This window comes from Colossoma macropomum, unplaced genomic scaffold (assembly GCF_904425465.1).
Source record: "Colossoma macropomum unplaced genomic scaffold, Colossoma_macropomum, whole genome shotgun sequence".
Classification (NCBI taxonomy): Eukaryota; Metazoa; Chordata; class Actinopteri; order Characiformes; family Serrasalmidae; genus Colossoma; species Colossoma macropomum.
The window spans coordinates 481254-502500 of record NW_023494809.1 but is presented as its reverse complement, the minus strand read 5'-3'; the positions used below and the strand labels follow the sequence as shown (position 1 = coordinate 502500).

At 42.3% G+C, this 21247-nt stretch overlaps 1 protein-coding gene across 3 annotated transcripts in view; it reads right to left on the bottom strand.

Annotated features, from left to right (window-relative positions):
* Positions 1–21247, bottom strand: part of cdk14 (cyclin-dependent kinase 14) — a 122794-nt gene that overhangs the window by 61810 nt on the left and 39737 nt on the right. For all 3 annotated transcript variants that reach the window (XM_036557962.1, XM_036557964.1, XM_036557963.1), the window contains 5 exons: positions 16548–16793; positions 10893–10987; positions 9220–9299; positions 8112–8206; positions 3690–3752 (listed from right to left, as the gene is read on the bottom strand). In XM_036557962.1, coding sequence (XP_036413855.1) covers positions 3690–3752; positions 8112–8206; positions 9220–9299; positions 10893–10987; positions 16548–16793 — 579 coding nt within the window. The remainder of the gene's footprint in view (positions 1–3689; positions 3753–8111; positions 8207–9219; positions 9300–10892; positions 10988–16547; positions 16794–21247) is intronic.

Genomic DNA, 21247 nt, shown 5'->3' with positions numbered 1-21247 from the left:
TGACCCCCCCCAGCTCACTGCCCTCATCAGAAGTGAGGAAAAGTTTAGTTAAAGGGAAGGAGAGTTTGTTGAAGCTCGTCTGGAGAGTGTTTCTCCTCATTAGTGAGGAGTAGAGGGCAGACAGTGGGGGGGCCTGTGGCTGGACGCCCAGAATTCACCCCCCCCCACCCCATCCACTCTGCCACATGACCCATTATTACATTAGTAGGCAGCTGATTAGTGCTGGGTGTGTGATACTAACGTCGTACGCGCCTGTGAGGGATGAGTTAATCTGAAGTTATACTCGATTACAGTAAAAGTACTAAAGTATGACCTGAATCTGTTAAAATACTGGTTTTGGTTTTAGTGAAATTAGGCAGTTTTTGGGGGGAAATATATGCTGAGAATGCAAAATATGGTGCATTTTTTTCCAGTACTGCATAAACAGTTCCTTTATTTTAGTATTTGGTGTATTCTTAGCAATAATTCTAAATTATTTCCAAAAAAATCAAAAATGAACAGGTGGAATTGGAGATTTGTTGATTAAAAGAATAATAATGTACAGTTTCAGGGAGGAAATGATTAATTAGTCAACCTTGAATTTCCCCACAATTCAATTCACTTTGATTATTACAAGAATAATTACAAGATTACAAGAACACGCCTCCTGGTATTTCCCCATGTTTCTAAATTAATACTCATGATTTCTTGTAATACTGTTAAGCTTCATCAGCTGTCTGTAAAGCACTTTGAGCTGCCACTGCCATGAAAAGTGCTATATAAATAAAGATTATTGTTATTATTATTATTATTATTATTATTAATTGTTACAAATACGCTGAATACCGGAGGAACTATCTACACAGTAGTGGATGACATTTTGGGGCATTTTTACATTTGAGACTTTTATTGTGTCCAAAAAATGAGTCCATACTTTGTGTTATTATAATATTATAATCAACTGTAACATTCTAACGTTTGAAAATCGGTGCAGCTGAATCAGCAGCTTCAGATCAAGGCTTTTTAAAAGGCCAGTTCGACCCTCTCCTCACATCCTGCATCAGAAAGAAAAACCCTGAAAACTCATCCGCGGTTTTCCTGAAGCTCAGTGATCCAGTCTGATCAATTACAGCCCAAACAACAACAACAGCATCTGCTCCACCAAACCTCACCGCAGCGCCGGAGAGGGAGAGCGATCCGCCGTCTCAGGTGAGCTGCTCACGCTCCCTCACTCTGCCTGTCGTTTATAAATGCTTAATTATTCATTTGAATTTCAATGAGACGTGAAGGGGATAAATACTTTATCTATGTAAATCCACGGAGCCAAAAGGGGAGACGAATTACATAAGCAGCACAGCCTGGGTTCTCCTCCCTCCTTCATCATCATACCTTCTGCCACCTGGCCTCATTCACTCCATCATCCCTCTCTGACTCTAATTTCCTCCCTTCACTCGTTCTTTAATTTCCCCTCTCGCTCCCTCTCTCTAATCGGCGGGAGTTATTGGCTCCACCACCAGGTAAAGTGAAGTGATAGTGCAGATGGACCTGAGCTTAATGAAACAAAGACACAGCAGCGCCGTGAAGGCAGAGATCCAGAGAACAGAGCTTTAGTTTGGGCTCAAATTTATTGTTCTGAAAGTTTTACACACTAAATGGGTCAGAGATCATGTAACCCAAGACCTGTTGCTGGAGTCCAAGCTGACCAAGAATACAACTGTACTGCAAAATTCTCTGACCTGACTGCAGCTGGCAAACTTCCATATGAATGTAATTAAAAAAAAATTCTGTCTGAACTCGACTGTAGCCCACAAAATTCTGTCTGAACCGACTGTAGCCCTACAAAATTCTGTCTGAACCGACTGTAGCCCTACAAAATTCTGTCTGAACCGACTGTAGCCCTACAAAATTCTGTCTGAACCGACTGTAGCCCACAAAATTCTGTCTGAACCCGACTGTAGCCCACAAAATTCTGTCTGAACCCGACTGTAGCCCACAAAATTCTGTCTGAACCGACTGTAGCTCACAAAATTCTGTCTGAACCGACTGTAGCCCACAAAATTCTGTCTGAACTCGACTGTAACCCACAAAATTCTGTCTGAACCGACTGTAGCTCACAAAATTCTGTCTGAACCGACTGTAGCCCACAAAATTCTGTCTGAACTCGACTGTAGCCCACAAAATTCTGTCTGAATTCGACTGTAGCCCACAAAATTCTGTCTGAACCGACTGTAGCTCTCAGAATTCTGTCTGAACTCGACTGTAGCCCACAAAATTCTGTCTGAAATGACCGTAGCCCACAAAATTCTGTCTGAACCGACCGTAGCCCCACAAAATTCTGTCTGAACCGACCGTAGCCCCACAAAATTCTGTCTGAACCGACTGTAGCCCTCAAAATTCTGTCTGAACCGACTGTAGCCCCACAAAATTCTGTCTGAACTCGACTGTAGCCCACAAAATTCTGTCTGAACCCGACTGTAGCCCACAAAATTCTGTCTGAACTCGACTGTAGCCCACAAAATTCTGTCTGAACTCGACTGTAGCCCACAAAATTCTGTCTGAACTCGACTGTAGCCCACAAAATTCTGTCTGAACCGACTGTAGCCCCACAAAATTCTGTCTGAACTCGACTGTAGCCCACAAAATTCTATCTGAACTCGACTGTAGCCCACAAAATTCTGTCTGAACTCGACTGTAGCCCACAAAATTCTGTCTGAACCGACTGTAGCTCACAAAATTCTGTCTGAACCGACTGTAGCCCACAAAATTCTGTCTGAACTCGACTGTAACCCACAAAATTCTGTCTGAACTCGACTGTAGCTCACAAAATTCTGTCTGAACCGACTGTAGCCCACAAAATTCTGTCTGAACTCGACTGTAACCCACAAAATTCTGTCTGAACCGACTGTAGCTCACAAAATTCTGTCTGAACTCGACTGTAGCCCACAAAATTCTGTCTGAACCGACTGTAGCTCACAAAATTCTGTCTGAACCGACTGTAGCCCACAAAATTCTGTCTGAACTCGACTGTAACCCACAAAATTCTGTCTGAACCGACTGTAGCCCACAAAATTCTGTCTGAACTCGACTGTAACCCACAAAATTCTGTCTGAACTCGACTGTACCCCACAAAATTCTGTCTGAACTCGACTGTAGCTCTCAGAATTCTGTCTGAACCGACCGTAGCCCCACAAAATTCTGTCTGAACTCGACTGTAACCCACAAAATTCTGTCTGAACCGACTGTACCCCACAAAATTCTGTCTGAACTCGACTGTAGCTCTCAGAATTCTGTCTGAACCGACCGTAGCCCACAAAATTCTGTCTGAACCGACTGTAGCCCACAAAATTCTGTCTGAACCGACTGTAGCCCACAAAATTCTGTCTGAACCAACTGTAGCCCACAAAATTCTGTCTGAACTGACTGTAGCTGGTTAAATTCTGACCACTAGAATTGACCTTGTTGATACAGCCGCATGATTTCAGGTCTGTGAGAAACGGCTTTCGGGACACACGCTGATAAGAACTGTCACATGCCCTGTTGTTCAATCAGGCTCATGACAGAACCCTGAATGTTCATTCTTCTGTATCCTGAGGGTCCGATAACAGCTGTGAGATTGCAGGGGGAGAGAGGGGGGTCTTCCAGAGAAAGAGAGGCTCACAGATGAAAAAACACAGAGCAGATTAGTGACCACAGTAGGAGGACCTACTCACTCTGACATTGTCTGGATGGAGACCGCCGGGATGCTTGTCCATGTACTGGCACAGATCTGTGTGCTAAAGAGAGAGAGAGAGAGGGACAGAGAGAGAGAGAGAGAGAGAGAGAGAGAGAGAGAGAGAGAGAGGGACAGAGAGAGATATCGAGTTCAGGCCAGAATACAATGACCAGACAAACATGAGCAAACAAGAACATCCTACTGTTTGAAGTTTCCTTAGAACGACCACAAAAAGAAGGGTCACGCCAAATGAGCTAAAGTGACCAGAGAGAGAACATTAGAGTTATTCAACTCTATATATATATATCAGAAATGGGTACAGCAGACCAACCAATCTCTGTTTGTGATTGGTCACGTCTGTCCAGTCAGTGTACTCTGTCTTTTATGGTCATCAAATGTACTCCTCACCCCAAATTTACACATTCAAACACACACACACAGCCCCTTTACCCTTTTGTTTAAATGGTGACTTTACAGAAGAGGTGAAAACACGCTTTACTTTCAAAGTAAGTTAATGTAAAGGATTTTATTCAAAGCTATTTTAGAGCGTTTCTATTGGTCCAACCATCATGGAGTTTTTACACAGTGTAAAGGACGGTTGCTGAGCTCAAATTATGCCAAAAAAATAAAAAAATCACTAAAACTGGAGATACTTTTTTTTTTTACAATGATAATATATAACTTCTAAAGTTGCTTATAAACTGTATTTGTAATGTATTTTAATAACACAATAATGTAAATTCTATACAAATAAGTTTTTAAAAACTTGATTTGAGACCTTCATTCTGTATTTGTGTATCTTTTTTGGCTTTCGGCCCACCACAAACACTTTGCCTGCCCCCCCCCAACAAAAAAGTTTGTGCACCCCAGGCTAGGACCATCTGAAACCAGCTAACAACAAAAGCTGGATTTTTCCCCGTCTGTCTGTGTGGGGTGTGGGGGGTGGGGTGTGGTGTGGGGTGTGGGGTGTGGAGGGGTGTGGAGGGGTGTGGGGTTTCTACAAGCCGTGTGTGTGTGTATGTCTGTGACCTTGCATGTAAACACTGTCCACAGTATGAAAAATTACCCACAATCCTCGCCTCACTCTTTTATTCAGCGGCTGGGGGGGCTGTTTGGTATTTACACGCAGATAAATGTGTTTCCTTTCATGAATAATGCAGCCAGCCGGCGGAACGAGCTCCTACACGGCCTGTCCATCACGCGCTCACGCGCCCTCCTCCCCCAGCGTCCATCTTCATTAGCGGCTAGCTGTGGAAAATGGATTGATTTCCTCGGCGTGGAGCTCCTGTTTGTTAGCATAAACACACAACGTTTCACGCATGCTGAATATCTGGCAACCCAGCCGCTCCGATGAGCTCGCGGCGGTGGGTCCGAGCCTCCTGTCTGAGCCGAATCTGCCCGCTCTCGCCGGACCCGCACCTGTCAGTGTCCAATATCCGCCGTCTGATGGTTTGTTTTCACACCCGGCGTGTGACGCTTCAGATTTCATGAATAAATCAAACGTTCTCATCTCATTTCGCCACCTCATCCAATTTACAGACAGGAAGTGCGTTCCGCACCGATATTGTTCGTCTGAGCATGAAATAAAGCAGCGCGAGTCTGAATTTACACCCCCGCTCGGCTCTCACTCGCAGGGAAGCGGGATTTCTTCTCGAGTCCTAAAAATACCTCCGATCAGCGAGAGTGAGAGTGATATCTCAGTCGGCGGAGCAGCTGAGCTCAGCGAGCTCCCTCACTCAGCTGGGCTCACTGTCTGTCCCTGCAGCTTAACTGGAGCTCCAGCAGCACCAGAGCCGCGGCTACTCCATAAGAAATCACTCTGGATGAAAAGAACTGATAAATGAATGGAAGTGTTCGCGCGGGTTTAGTCTCCGTCTTATCAGGCCTTTGTTCTGTAAAATGGCTCATCAATTCAACCTTAAAATGACTTCATTACTTCACATGCACTGGGGGGGGGATCTCTGGGCACCTCACGATTCGATTCGGTATAAAACGATTATCGATGCGTCTCGATCATCTTTTTTTCTATACAGGATTTCTGTCTTCCTACTGTCTGAGGACTCGGTAATGTTAAACCAAAGTATCTGTATTGATCCATAATGAATTTACTTCCAGTATCTTTTATTAATAAATCAGATGGGAGTGATGAGGTCAGTGAACTAGACGGCTCTCATTCACTGCTCTAGTTTGGAGCACGAGACGCTGCTGCTACTCATCTGTGATAAAATGCGCTGTTACGGTGAAATAAGGTCCAGTGGTGATGGACGACCACGCAGCGCGTTACAGCTATTCTACCTGTTTAATTCAGTGATTTTATAACTTCGGTTTTGGTCTCGTTGTAGAGACGGGGGGTCGCTGTGTCAGTAAAGTATCTTTGAGACGGGTCGTGTGCAGCATAGCGCGAAAGCCCTGTTTCGCAGCGACTGAGAACCGGCAGACTGCAGGTCACATAGCAGCGATGCGTTATTCGCATTTATAAGCAGCGCAGTTGGTTTACTGGAACATTAAATCTACAACAAGAGACTGTCAAACACTAAAGTTGAAGATGACATCAGCTTCTCTTTCGAATTGTCCCGTTCCACCTTAAATGGTGCCGCATTTACATTCGGTGCCTCAGTCAGAATTTAAGGTGGAACGGGAAAATTCGAACAAGAAGCTGGAGAATAAGAAGCGACTTCAGCCTCGGAAAACAGTCGAACGAAGAGAGACGTTTAACTGATCTGAGTTTTCATTTATAATTTTTAACCTATCTTAAACTAGGACATCATCACACACTGAGACATACTGGACATTAAATGTTGTGGCTCCCAAGCTGGTTTGTTTTTTGTTGAAAGGACAAAATGGCTCTTCTTATCATTTGTGCTGTGACTCCTGATCTAACCTGGCTTTAATGCAGAGGGAGCCGGTCGGATTTCTCGCTCAACCAGCTGTGTTTTTGTTGTGTGCCGTCACAGACTGTCCGGGCGCTGCACTTCCGCACTTCCAAGTTCCGCCCTTTGCGTTCCGCCAACATTACGGTATAAATTAGATATTTAGAAAATCGATTTTTGACATTTGTGAATCGATTCAGAATCGTTCACGTCTGCATCACGATGCATCTAAGAATCGATTTTTTCCCGCACCCCTAATATGCACCATTAAAAATGAGAGGTCAGCTCAACTTAAAATGGTATAGAAACTGATTACATGGCTTTTCTTGAGTTGACTCAACTTGAGGACACACAACCCAAACTTCTTAGTTGAGTCGAAAATTCTCCCAGCGACTGTTTCTAGCTTTGCATCTCAGTTAGATAAACAAAACTGAATTTCTGTTTTTTACTCAGTTTCTCCACTAGCTGGCGCTCCTTCTATCACACAGTCCCATCTGCCATATTTTCCTCTTGGGCTTCCGGATATGGGCAGCTGTGGCATTGCTGGGATTCAAACTCACAACCTCCTGATACTTTGTTAGCCCCCTTTTACCCTGTTCTTCAGTGGTCAGGACCCCCATGGACCCTCACAGAGCAGGTACTATTTGGGTGGTGGGTCATTCTCAGCACTGCAGTAACACTGACGTGGTGGTGGTGTGTTAGTGTGTGTTGTGCTGGTACGAGTGGATCAGACACAGCAGTGCTGCCGGAGTTTTACACACTGTGTCCACTCACTGTCCACTCTATTAGACACTCCTACCTTGTCAGTCCACCTTGTAGATGTAAAGTCAGAGACGATAGCTCATCTGCTGCTGCACAGTCTGTGTTGGTCATCCTCTAGTCCTTCATCAGTGGTCACAGGACGCTGCCCACAGGACACTGTTGGCTGGATATTTTTGGTTGGTGGACTATTCTCAGTCCAGCAGCGACACTGAGGTGTTTAAAACTCCAGCAGCACTGCTGTGTCTGATCCACTCAGACCAGCGCAACACACACTAACACACCACCACCACGTCAGTGTTACTGCAGTGCTGAGAATGACCCACCACCCAAATAGTACCTGCTCTGTGAGGGGTCCATGGGGGTCCTGACCACTGAAGAACAGGGTAAAAGGGGGCTAACAAAGTATCAGAGAAACAGATGGACTACAGTCTGTAACTGTAGAACTACAAAGTGCACCTATATAGTAAGTGGAGCTGATAAAATGGACAGTGAGCGTAGAAACAAGGAGGTGGTCAGAATGTTATGCCTGATCGATGTATATATATATATATCTATACATACACACTGGTGTTTACATAATGATCCGGTTTTTAACAGTGAAACAGACTAAAACATCAGATGTACATGTTTAATATTATTCAGCGAGTCTAAAATGAGTCGAGTTCTCTGTCAGTTCTGTCTCAACACGGCGATTATCATCAAAGCACGGCCATCGGTTTACCTGTCAATCATCTCCAACGTGTCTATGCATGAGTGTGCGCGTGTGACGTGGTGGTCCTGCTACTCACCACGTACTCAAAGACGAGCGTGAGGGTCTCCTTGGTGTGTATGATGTCATGAAGCAGCACAATGTTGGTGTGTTTCAGGCCTTTCAGCAGAGACGCTGTAAAACAACAACCCTTCATTACTGCAGTGCTGACCCACAACACAGTCCCACAGCGGAGCAAGAGGAGCTCCACTTCACCGCTGTGACAGATCCCTTCAGCCATGCTGCAGGAGCACGCAGTGTTGGTTATACATGAGAATTAAACGAATTCAATTATTAAATTAATAACACACTACATAAGCATCTACACATATATAAAAAAATTATGATAATAACTATAGTAACAGTTATATAGATAGAAGTACCTACATGTGATAACAACAACAATAATAATAATAACTAATTATTATATACAGTACTGTGCAAAAGTACACACCTGAGTAAATGACACATATAAAAACTATATAACTGGGCAGTAAACATTTATTTGCTCAGAAAAAATTATATTAAAATAAACAAAATGATATTAAAACAATAAACAGTGATTTGTCCATCTGTCACTGTGTTTGTTTAACCAGTTCCTAATGTTCCTAACAGGATTAACTGTAGTTGCCACAAGAAATCAACTACTTTTTTCAAAATAAGAAATTTTTGGTTAGTTTTTTTTACTACATTTATTCTAAAGATAAATGATGATTTTACAACTGAAAGCACACTCACTGCTGAGATAACGGGTTTTACACAATTTGCTCATGTGCTTTTGCACATATAGGGCATATTTTCTACGTTTATTACACATGGATACCTGCATACATATCCAAAAGTTTGAACACCCCTCAGCAAATAACATGTTTTGTTGATTTAGAAGTTAATTTGAAGTCAAAATAAGATTCTCTACAGAGAACATGCTTAAATATGGCATTTTTATATATGGCACAACTTCAAATATGGCATAATTACAGTTTAACATATCAGTTAAAATAAAAACATAATTACCTATCATTTTTTACCTTTAGCTATAGTGATGAACAGACCAACAGAAATAGTATATATATAATAAAATATACATACATTCGTAAGTTATATATATACACACACACACACAACACATACAGACAGTTTCGTCTCACCCTCTCTGATGGCGGTGAAGGGGGTCCCCTCCTCCTCCTGCAGGCGGATCACTTTTAGAGCCACCAGCTTCCCATTAACCCTGAAAACACACACAAACACACACACACACACACACACACACACACACACCACACAGCCTTTACCATTTCACTTCAACAGAGCAGCTGATATAAAGCCACTTAAGTAAGCGCGTGTGTGTGTGTGTGTGAGTGTGTGAGTGTGAGTGTGAGTGTGTGTGTGTGTGTGTGTGTGAGTGTGTGAGTGTGAGTGTGAGTGTGAGTGTGAGTGTGTGTGTGTGTGTGTGTGGTTTTATTATTTTAAGTCGATGAAATGTAATTTCGGTGCGGTGGGCCGAGACCTGCGCCGGCCATTAAAGCACTCCCACCTCACCAATCAGAAGAGCAGAAATCACACCAACAAATAACTTTATTACCACGACCGATTTCATCAATAACGTCAGCCTCATTTCGCTGCATGTGAAATGAGATTCTACAGGCTTTAATCTGGAGAGCGAAACGCTTTAAGGCTGCAGAACCACAGCAGCTTAAACAGCCCTGTTCTGATAGGATTCATGAAGCTCTGCGTTTACATACATCATCAGGTGACCTGCAGTGATACAGTGGTACAGGAACACAGACTACTCACATTATAAAGAGATTATTTTAATCATAACATTCACTCTTATTATTTACTATTTCTACTTGCATGATTCTAGGGATGCATCGATACTGATACTGATATTGGGTATCGGTCTGATACTGTGCTCATTTATTATTATCGTTTATTATTATTATCAATATTCACCATTTTTTTAAACTAGAATATTCCATGCTAATTTTTTTAGGTATCGCCCAGGACTACAGTGTTCGCAGCGCTGCTCAGTGTCTCAGCTCAGTACTCGGTTATTCTGAGTGAATCAGCTTTATTGATAACGGGTCTGTAGACAGAGCGTCTGTAGAGGCTGCGTTTCCCGTAGCAGGTCAGTCAGACGGAGCGTTTCGTACAGTGTGAGTTTATAAATCGTAGCTTTGTCTGAACACAATGGTCTATTCAAACGGACAGTGAGAGTCACCAAAGAGCAAGATCTCTAACATCACACAGTGTCTGTCTGGCTATAGAGGACATTCAGCTCAACCAGCCAATCAGAAGACGGAAAACCAGAAGTGTGAGCTCCTCGGATGTGACTCCTGCTGTCACTGTGCTGCTGCTGAAAGCGACAGATGAGGATCAAAACTATGAAACCTACTTTACTTACAGCTGTACAGAAGAGCTTTTCTGACGGGGAACTAAACCTCCACTGCAGCGCTGCTCGATCAGAGATCACTGATGTAGCAGAGCGAGATAACGACCTTCATTAACATCAGATAGACTTAATGACTTAACTGTTGAGGTACATCACACTCATTTACACTGACAGATACTTCATTCTCAATAGGTAGTCAGCATGGTATCAGACTCGGTACTCAGTATTGGACTCAGTACTCAGTATCAGACAAGTACTAAAACGTACTTATGCTGTTAATCTGAAAAAATGATACAGATGCATCCCTAAACATTCCTTGTATACTTATATTAATGTCTTACATATATTAATATATAGCTTGTATTATATACCCATAAATGATGTTATATAAACATAAACTGTATTTATTTATGTACAAAAAACACTCACTTGCTCTTCCCTTTGTAGACGGTGGCGTATGAGCCCTCTCCCAGTTTCTCCAGTTTCTCGTAGGAATCTGCTTTTCCAAACTTGGGGCTGGTTGGCTGCAAAACAGAGAAACATTCAGGTGAGCTATTTTTACCCTCCTGCAGGAAAAAGCAGAGAGAGTAAATATGTGATATGACTTCTTCTGTTTCATTTAAAAAGCCTCTATAATGTCCATATGATCCACACAGTCACTCTGACAGACTGTAATACACTACAGGAAGTGTAGGGGGCGATATGGCTTCTACTGTTTCCTTTAAAAAGCTCTATAATGTTCATATGATCCACACAGTCACTCTGACAGACTGTAATACACTACAGGAAGTGTAGGGGGCGATATGGCTTCTACTGTTTCATTTAAAAAGCCTCTATAATGTCCATATGATCCACACAGTCACTCTGACAGACTGTAATACACTACAGGAAGCGTAGGGGGCGATATGGCTTCTACTGTTTCATTTAAAAAGCTCTATAATGTTCATATGATCCACACAGTCACTCTGACAGACTGTAATACACTACAGGAAGTGTAGGGGGCGATATGGCTTCTACTGTTTCATTTAAAAAGCCTCTATAATGTTCATATGATCCACACAGTCACTCTGACAGACTGTAATACACTACAGGAAGTGTAGGGGGCGATATGGCTTCTACTGTTTCATTTAAAAAGCTCTATAATGTTCATATGATCCACACAGTCATTCTGACAGACTGTAATACACTACAGGGAGTGTAGGGGGCGATATGGCTTCTACTGTTTCATTTAAAAAGCTCTATAATGTTCATATGATCCACACAGTCATTCTGACAGACTGTAATACACTACAGGAAGTGTAGGGGGCGATATGGCTTCTACTGTTTCCTTTAAAAAGCCTCTATAATGTTCATATGATCCACACAGTCATTCTGACAGACTGTATTATAAATGTACTGCATATTCATGAGCACCTCTCAGTTATCTTACAAGCTTCACATGCCCGTCTACAGCTGCCTTACGAAGTATTAAACCCTCTAGAGGAAAGTGCCCAAGCTAGACCTGTAGCTCAAAGCTAACATAATACTGTGAATTCCATACAGGAGCTAGCAGAAATTAGCATTGTGCTCACAAAGTGATATTTTCAATATAAAACCACACGGCATCTTCATAATTACATGACACAAAAAGAAGAACTTTGTTAATCTAACTGCAACATGCCATGCTTTACTGTTTGCTCCTATAAGTGTTTTTTATCAAATATGTTTAAAAATGTATGAAAATGACCCAAAAATATCTTTTGTTTCATGTACTTCAGTGTTTGGAATATATTTTTGAATCAATGCATTTGAAATGTATCTCATATGATTTCTGGATGGAGATGATGGGCAAAAAGAAATCTGAGCCATTTTCGTTTGATCTTATTATTGATTTCACAGTTTATGAATACGCAGTATAATGCTGACTGTGGTTTTCTGCAGTCAGTTAGTGTTAGATTTGGCATCTAATATAACACAAAATGAAATTAAATTCCAAAACCGGTGGTTAGGGGGCAGTGTAAGTATTTAACACTCATAATGTATATAGATAATCACAGAGTTGCTACTAGGCTATGATTTTATGTGAGAAGGGGAAAACACTGTGCTGGGCCTTTCAGACTAATAAGGAGTCAGGAGGCAGGAGTTAGAGAGCGAGGCAGAGGAGGGGGAGGAGTGAGCAGGAGTTGCTCAGTTACTCCTTTATCTTCCAAAATATTCATCCAAACATACCAGCACGGCTATTAATGGATAACCGCTAGCAGGGCCCAGCTGGGTGAGCTCACGTCCAGAACGCTAACAGAACCCTCATAGCATTCGTTCTTCACATTCCAGACTGTGACGTGTGTTTCCTTCAGGACGACTGAGGGAGCAGAGCTGTTTCTATCGGCTCACGTTCTCCCACAGCACTGTCCACCATCAGCGTCCGGCACAGGCCTCACAAACACAGCAGCGTTCCATCCAGGGTTCAGTCCAGTCTCATCCGCATGAAGCTTCTCCAACAGCCACTGTCCCAAAGCAGCCTGTCCAGAAATGTGGTTGCAGGGCCCTAACAAGAGGAACCAAGACATGAAAGGAAAAAGCTCTCCAAGAGCATGAGAAAGAACCACTGAGAGGAACCAAGACTCACAATGAGAACCTCACTAAGAGTATGAGGAACCACTGAGAGGAACCAAAGCTCAAAAGAAGAACCTCCCTCAGAGCATGATGAAGAACACTGAAAGGAACCAAGACTCAAAACGAGAACCTCCCTCAGAGTATGAGGAGGAACCACTGAGAGGAACCAGGACTCAAAATGAGAACCTCCCTCAGAGCATGAGAGAGTGAGGAACCACTGAGAGGAACCAAGACTCAAGACCACTCTTCTCTGGGCTGCATTTAGGATGCAAGAACAAGTTTATGAGGAAGACTAAACAGAGTCCCTGGGAAAGTAATTCTTCAGCCTTGTTCTGAAGTAGAACCAAAGTCCCAACACGCCTAGAACGTGGCTGAGTGGTGAGGGATCCTCATGCCAGACCGGCTGTGATGGTTCTGACCCCATCAATCAGAATGAAACACAACCTCGCTGCTGCTGGATTAGCCATGCAGTGTAACCCCAACCCGCACTGATACAGTGTAAGGCTGACCGCGGCGGATGTGCTGTAACCCCAAACCGCGAGTATCTGTCCAACACCGGACACCGGCCGCATCCAGAAACCACGCGCTGTCGTCATGGAAATGGCAGGAAAAGTGTGTCAGGCCACGTGCGGCCTAGCATACCTGTAACATCACTAACATTAACCAGGGGGTACCAGAGGTGGACTGCAGCCTTGGGCTGGTTTGGGCTGAAGTCCAAAAGTCACAGTGACCCTCATTCTGCTCTGATTCTGCGTCTGACTCATGAAACTTTTGTACGGAGTGGAAATGATTTTGAGATTTGAGATTCGAGCGTAAATGTTGAATCAGCTTCAGTGCGTGAAATCAAGCGCAGGCCTACCAGCACCTCATTTACATATCGTTTACATGAAGCACACCCTAGTTCATGCAGATGTTTTGGTAGGGACTCAATAAACAGACAGCATTTAGTGGCTCGTGAGCCAATGGCTGTGATTGTAGGCGGAGCTTGAGGTGGTGCGCTGCTCCCCCTCCTGGCCAAACTTCATAGTGTTGAAACTACAACCACTGAGAAGAATGAAATGCGAAATAAACAATACTTCATGATTTTTCAGAAGGCACAATGATGTGATGATTATTTTCCTAAAATAACAGATGAAAACACTGTATTACTGCAGTGTATGACTCTAGTTGTGCTCTGCGTTGTTTGTTTGTGGGCGGAGTCAGTGGTATAAAACGAAAGCACAGTGTAATACATCTTTAAATCCAATATGGAACATTTGTTTACATCAGCATACATGTAATATAAGCTCCTCCACTCTGTGCTGCACAAATTATTAACATTATTGTTTTGCGCTAGTTTTATTCTTATTATTGGTATTAAAGATTATATTGATAATTGTTTGGGTTAGTTAACTGCAAATCAGGCATTTTTCAGGTTAAATATTTAACACACTCCTATCAGACGTGAGTTTGGTCGTACAGACACGACAAAGATGAAACAATCAATAACAAAACCGTAGGTGAGTAATAAGAGCCGCTGTATCTTCTTCATCTGGCTGCCACAAATCACACAGCGGGGTGTTCACTGGTTGGTCAGAAATTTGGCTGGGATACATCAACTCTGTTACTTTCACATTAGAGCCATAAAAATGACCATTTTTAACTTAGACCAGGGGTCAACAACATGTGTCTCCTTTACTGCCCTGTTGTGGCTCCACAGCTGAATCAGATTTGTAGGTAAAAATAAAATAATCCTCCTTTACAGTAAAATAAAGCTCTGCTGATCGTTCAACACAGTTTAACAATAAATGGTCTTAAACTCTGGAGTTAATGTAGAACTGCTGATTCACCCTTTAACCCTGAAGATCAGCGCAGACTGCTGGTCACCATAGCAAAACAGACAACAGTCTCGCCCAGCTAGTAGCTAACGAAACGGCAAAGAGAGAGATTTAAGATGAACATCAATAATTTAGAGATGAATGGACTGGTTAGTGTTTATAATCACTCCAGCTGGTTTCCTGATACGTTTAATCTGCAGCGAGAAACTCAAACACTAAAAAGTCACGAAGCTGAAGTCAGCTTCTCATTCGAATTGTCCCGTTCCGCCTTAAATGGCGCAGCAGTTACACTGTGGCACCTCAGGTCACCATTTAAGGTGGAACGGGAAAATTCGAACAAGAAGCTGGTGAATGAGAAGCGACTTCAGCCAAAAGTCGAGCGCTGAGAGACATTTTACAAGAAACTGTTCTACTTTAAAGAAAAGTTTCCTGCTGGAGATGCGAGAAAAGCAGCTGTAGCTGAGCTGAAGATTAAAGCAGAGCAAAGTAAGACTGTGTTTTTTTTCTTTATATTATATTTTTTAGCCTTTACTAGAACATTAACACATACTGAGACATAATTAGACGGTAAAATGCTACTTCAATAACACAGACATAAAAATGTGGCTCCCAAGGTGTTTTGATTTTTGTTAAAAGGACAACATGGCTCTTCTTAACATTTGGGTTGCGACCTCTGACCTAGACGATACAGTATAACACACAGATCTTATAATCTTGATATAAATGTATTATCGTACACCTACAGTATTAAAATAGACACTTAACATTTGTGTATCACAATCAAAGCAATGAAAATGAACCTTAATTCTGCATCTTTATAATTAAAGCTTTGTCAGTTGGAGTTTAACCAATCAGGTCACTGATGATACAAACACTTCATTATCATTTTACTGCTCTGCCGTCACCGACGACTCGAGCGCCTGTAAAGAGTCAGACGTTAAAACAGGTGTAGTGTGAACACTGAAGTGGGTGTAGCGTAAAAGTGAAAACAGGTGTAGTGTAAACTTGACAAACAATTCAACAAGAAGAAAATGTGTACATTGTAGATTTTTCACCAAACTGTTGTTTTAATGTCGGGGTAAAAACAAGGGGGCGCTTTCACACCTGCCTTGTTTGGTGCAAAACTCTATCTTTACACGACATTTCGAAATACAGTCGTACTGTAACCGGAAGGTCAAATCTGTCCATGCTATATTTTATTAGTCTGGGCGCTTCCATGTCATTTTTTGACGCTGTATTGACAGTGACCTGCCGCAGCCCAGTTACCTTTTTTAATAAACCTTATTTTTATTATAATGTAAACACCTTTTACAAGCTATTTTATTTACACAGAAGCAAAACAAGCGCAAGCTCACTATGAGTAACAGCTGCATTAATGCATTTAGATGGAAAGTAGGAGATTCCAGATTGGGACATTTCAAGCTCCCAATTTGTGATGAACAGAGGTTTAGCCCACACAGTGTGTGCCATGCTACTACAATCAATCAATCAATCAATCATTAATGAATAAATAAATAATCAGACAATTTGGCTGTTAAAATAAACTGGAATCAGTTATAAGAATTCGGTCAGTGCATTGCTTGGCTTAGCTAATATAGCTACCAATTAGCACTGTGCTAACTCCATGCCTAAATCACCCCCACCCCCCCCACCCCCGAGGTGTGGCTGTACTCACGGAGCTGGGGCTGGAGTGACGGCGTAGTTTGGGCGACTCCTTCCCTGCAGACGAGCTCTTAGCGTTGATGCAGGCATTGTTCTCGGAGTGCACTCTCTTCACTTGGCTGGCCGGCTTTTCGAAGGGCTCGAAGCCACTCTGAGTGCGCTGGACTCGAACCTTCCTGTCCTCAGGGATGGTGTCCAGGGGCTTGATGACCGAGTCCGATCCCTGGCAGCCGCGAGTGGACATCTTTGTGACACATATCTGAGGAGGAAGAGGCAAACGGTCAGAAAAGCACCGACTACAGAGACTTTTAGCCTTTAGTTCAACAAGCATTATGTTAAAAATGAAGCATCAGTTCAACAGACTTTCAGCATCCATTACATCAGCATTACTCAATCAAGGACTTTTATCAGTCATGCAATCAGTATTAGTGCAAAAATGTTTGCTTTTCTTAGTTTAACACACTTTAAGTCCGTAAGCATTACATCTTTTAGCAGCTCAGTTAGCTCAAAGACTTTTAGCATTTGTTCAGGTACCACTAGTTCAAAGATTTCTGGCATTTATTTGTTAGCATTAGTTACATTTTTACTTTTGGACCAATTAAAATTAATTGAAAGATTTTTTGCATTTATTACAAGTAGTGTTAAGGTAGCTCACACACCTGCAGCATTTGTTCAATTACCATTACCAAAGATTTCTAGCGTTTGATTCTTAGCATTACTTCAAACATTTCTAGTATCACTAATCAATTTCTTTTTGGCATTTTTTCAATCAAAATTGTTTCAGAGTCCAGCATTTCCTCCGTTAGCATTAGCTCAACAGACTGTTAGCACGCATTCCAGCAGCCTTAATTCAACAACACTCAGCCTTAATTCAACACTCAGTCTTAATTAAACAACACTCAGCCTTAATTCAACAACACTCAGCCTCAATTCAACACTCAGCCTTAATTCAACATTCAGCCTTAATTCAACAACACTCAGCCTTAATTCAACATTCAGCCTTAATTCAACAACATTCAGCCTTAATTCAACACTCAGTCTTAATTCAACAACATTCAGCCTTAATTCAACACTCAGCCTTAATTCAACACTCAGCCTTAATTCAACATTCAGCCTTAATTCAACAACACTCAGCCTTAATTCAACATTCAGCCTTAATTCAACAACACTCAGCCTTAATTCAACATTCAGCCTTAATTCAACAACATTCAGCCTTAATTCAACACTCAGTCTTAATTCAACAACATTCAGCCTTAATTCAACACTCAGCCTTAATTCAACACTCAGCCTTAATTCAACAACATTCAGCCTTAATTCAACAACACTCAGCCTTAATTCAACAACACTCAGCCTTAATTCAACAACATTCAGCCTTAATTCAACAACACTCAGCCTTACTTCAACAACACTCAGCCTTAATTCAACATTCAGCCTTAATTCAACATTCAGCCTTAATTCAACAACATTCAGCCTTAATTCAACAACATTCAGCCTTAACTCAACAACACTCAGCCTTAATTCAACACTCAGCCTTAATTCAACAACATTCAGCCTTAATTCAACACTCAGCCTTAATTCAACAACACTCAGCCTTAATTCAACAACACTCAGCCTTAATTCAACACTGAGCCTTAATTCAACACTGAGCCTCAATTCAACAACACTCAGCCTTAATTCAACACTCAGCCTCAATTCAACAACACTCAGCCTTAATTTAACATTCAGCCTTAATTCAACAACATTCAGCCTCAATTCAACAACATTCAGCCTTAATTCAACAACATTCAGCCTTAATTCAACAACACTCAGCCTTAATTCAACACTCAGCCTTAATTCAACACTCAGCCTTAATTCAACAACACTCAGCCTTAATTCAACACTCAGTCTTAATTCAACAACACTCAGCCTTAATTCAACACTCAGCCTTAATTCAACAACACTCAGCCTTAATTCAACACTCAGTCTTAATTCAACATTCAGCCTTAATTCAACATTCAGCCTTAATTCAACAACACTCAGCCTTAATTCAACACTCAGTCTTAATTCAACAACACTCAGCCTTAATTCAACACTCAGCCTTAATTCAACAACACTCAGCCTTAATTCAACACTCAGCCTTAATTCAACATTCAGCCTTAATTCAACAACATTCAGCCTTAATTCAACAACATTCAGCCTTAACTCAACAACACTCAGCCTTAATTCAACACTCAGCCTTAATTCAACAACATTCAGCCTTAATTCAACACTCAGCCTTAATTCAACAACACTCAGCCTTAATTCAACACTCAGCCTCAATTCAACAACACTCAGCCTTACTTTAACATTCAGCCTTAATTCAACAACACTCAGCCTCAATTCAACAACATTCAGCCTCAATTCAACAACATTCAGCCTTAATTCAACAACATTCAGCCTTAATTCAACAACATTCAGCCTTAATTCAACACTCAGCCTTAATTCAACACTCAGCCTTAATTCAACAACACTCAGCCTTTGATCAGTCAGCATTAGTTAAACTAAGACATTTAGCATTTGAATAATTAGCCTTACTTTCAGCATTAAAGTAGCATTAGACTGATTAGCATTCATTCAAATAGCTACACTAGAATTCTTAGCATTCCTTCAGTGAGCATCAGTGCAACACTCCCGATCAGCACTGTTCAACAAAACCTCCCAGCATTCTGCACCTCGATCGCCCCGCTGCACGTCTCTTATCTCTACCTCTCACACATCAAACACCGAGCACTCACAAATACCAGCCGCATTCAGCCACCACCCCCCTCCCTCTCTCTAATCTAAACGGTCAGTGCCTACCGGCCAGTCCATCACGGCGCGATTGTCAAACAGCACAAAGGGAGCAGTATGTGTGTCGTGTCGGCCACAGACCCTCAGATTAAATATTTACCGCTGGTTCGGAGCTGACGCTCCTCTGTGCCTCTGCCTCTAATTAACACAGCCTGCAGTGAGCAGGTAGAATCAGTTTGCAGCTCAGAGCAGGCCGGGTTACAGCGTCCACCTCTCACTTACACTGACCGTCCAGCAGCAGCTTTACATTAAACTGATGTACTTTCATCTGAAGTACAGCTGCACCACGGATACATGGATCAGGGGCTTTTCCACTGCTACACTACACCCATTTCTATGGATACACTACACCCATTTCTATGGATACACTACACCCATTTCTATGGATACACTACACCCATTTCCATGGTTACACTACACCCATTTCCATGGTTACACTACACCCATTTCCATAGTAACACTACACCCATTTCCATGGTTACACTACACCCATTTCCATGGATACACTACACCCATTTCCATGGTTACACTACACCCATTTCCATGGATACACTACACCCATTTCCACAGTTACACTACACCCATTTCCACAGTTACACTACACCCATTTCCATGGATACACTATACCCATTTCCATGGTTACACTACACCCATTTCCATGGATACACTACACCCATTTCTATGGATACACTACACCCATTTCCATGGTTACACTACACCCATTTCCATGGTTACACTACACCCATTTCCATGGATACACTACACCCATTTCCATGGTTACACTACACCCATTTCCATGGATACACTACACCCATTTCCATGATTACACTACACCCATTTCCATGGATACACTACACCCATTTCCATGGATACACTACACCCATTTCCATGGATACACTACACCCATTTCCATGGTTACACTACACCCATTTCCATGGTTACACTACACCCATTTCCATGGTTACACTACACCCATTTCCATGGTTACACTATACCCATTTCCATGGATACACTACACCCATTTCCATGGTTACACTACACCCATTTCCATGGTTACACTATACCCATTTCCATGGATACACTACACTCATTTCCATGGATACACTACACCCATTTCCATGGTTACACTATACCTATTTCCATGGATACACTACACCCATTTCCATGGATACACTACACCCATTTCCATGGTTACACTACACCCATTTCCATGGTTACACTATACCCATTTCCATGGATACACTACACCCATTTCCATGGTTACACTACACCCATTTCCATGGTTACACTATACCCATTTCCATGGATACACTACACCCATTTCCATGGTTACACTACACCCATTTCCATGGTTACACTACACCCATTTCCATAGATACACTAGACTGGCTGACATCATCAGTTAAATTAGCCTTTGCAGTGCTTGCTAAGTATTTCACATACACCTCCTTTACTACATGAAGCGCTGCAGTTGTTTCCTATCAGACTGAAGGTTTTTCTATAATGAAAGGTTTATTATTCCAACGAGTCCGAATCGGAGACAAGTTGAGAGCCAATCAAAGGATGAGTCTGGGTTGAGTCACAAGCCAGTTATGGATGAGTCCGAGTCGAGTCACGAGTCAGTCAAAATCTCTGTCTAAACCCACCGTCCTGTCCAGCTCTACCCACATGCTGAGCTGCTTTCACTCCTGACCTTCTCCATCCTCGCTGCGAGGGACTTCAGAGAGGACTGTGGACCACAGTAGAACACAGGCTCACTCTCAGCCTTCAGTGCCTGACAGAAATCACAGATTGTGCAGGGCCTGGAATTCAACCCCTCGGATTATCCATGGAAGGTTTTCCACAGGTTTTTATTAGCCCAGATGGATTAAAGGCAGCAGCAGCAGTAGAGACTGTGCACTTCCC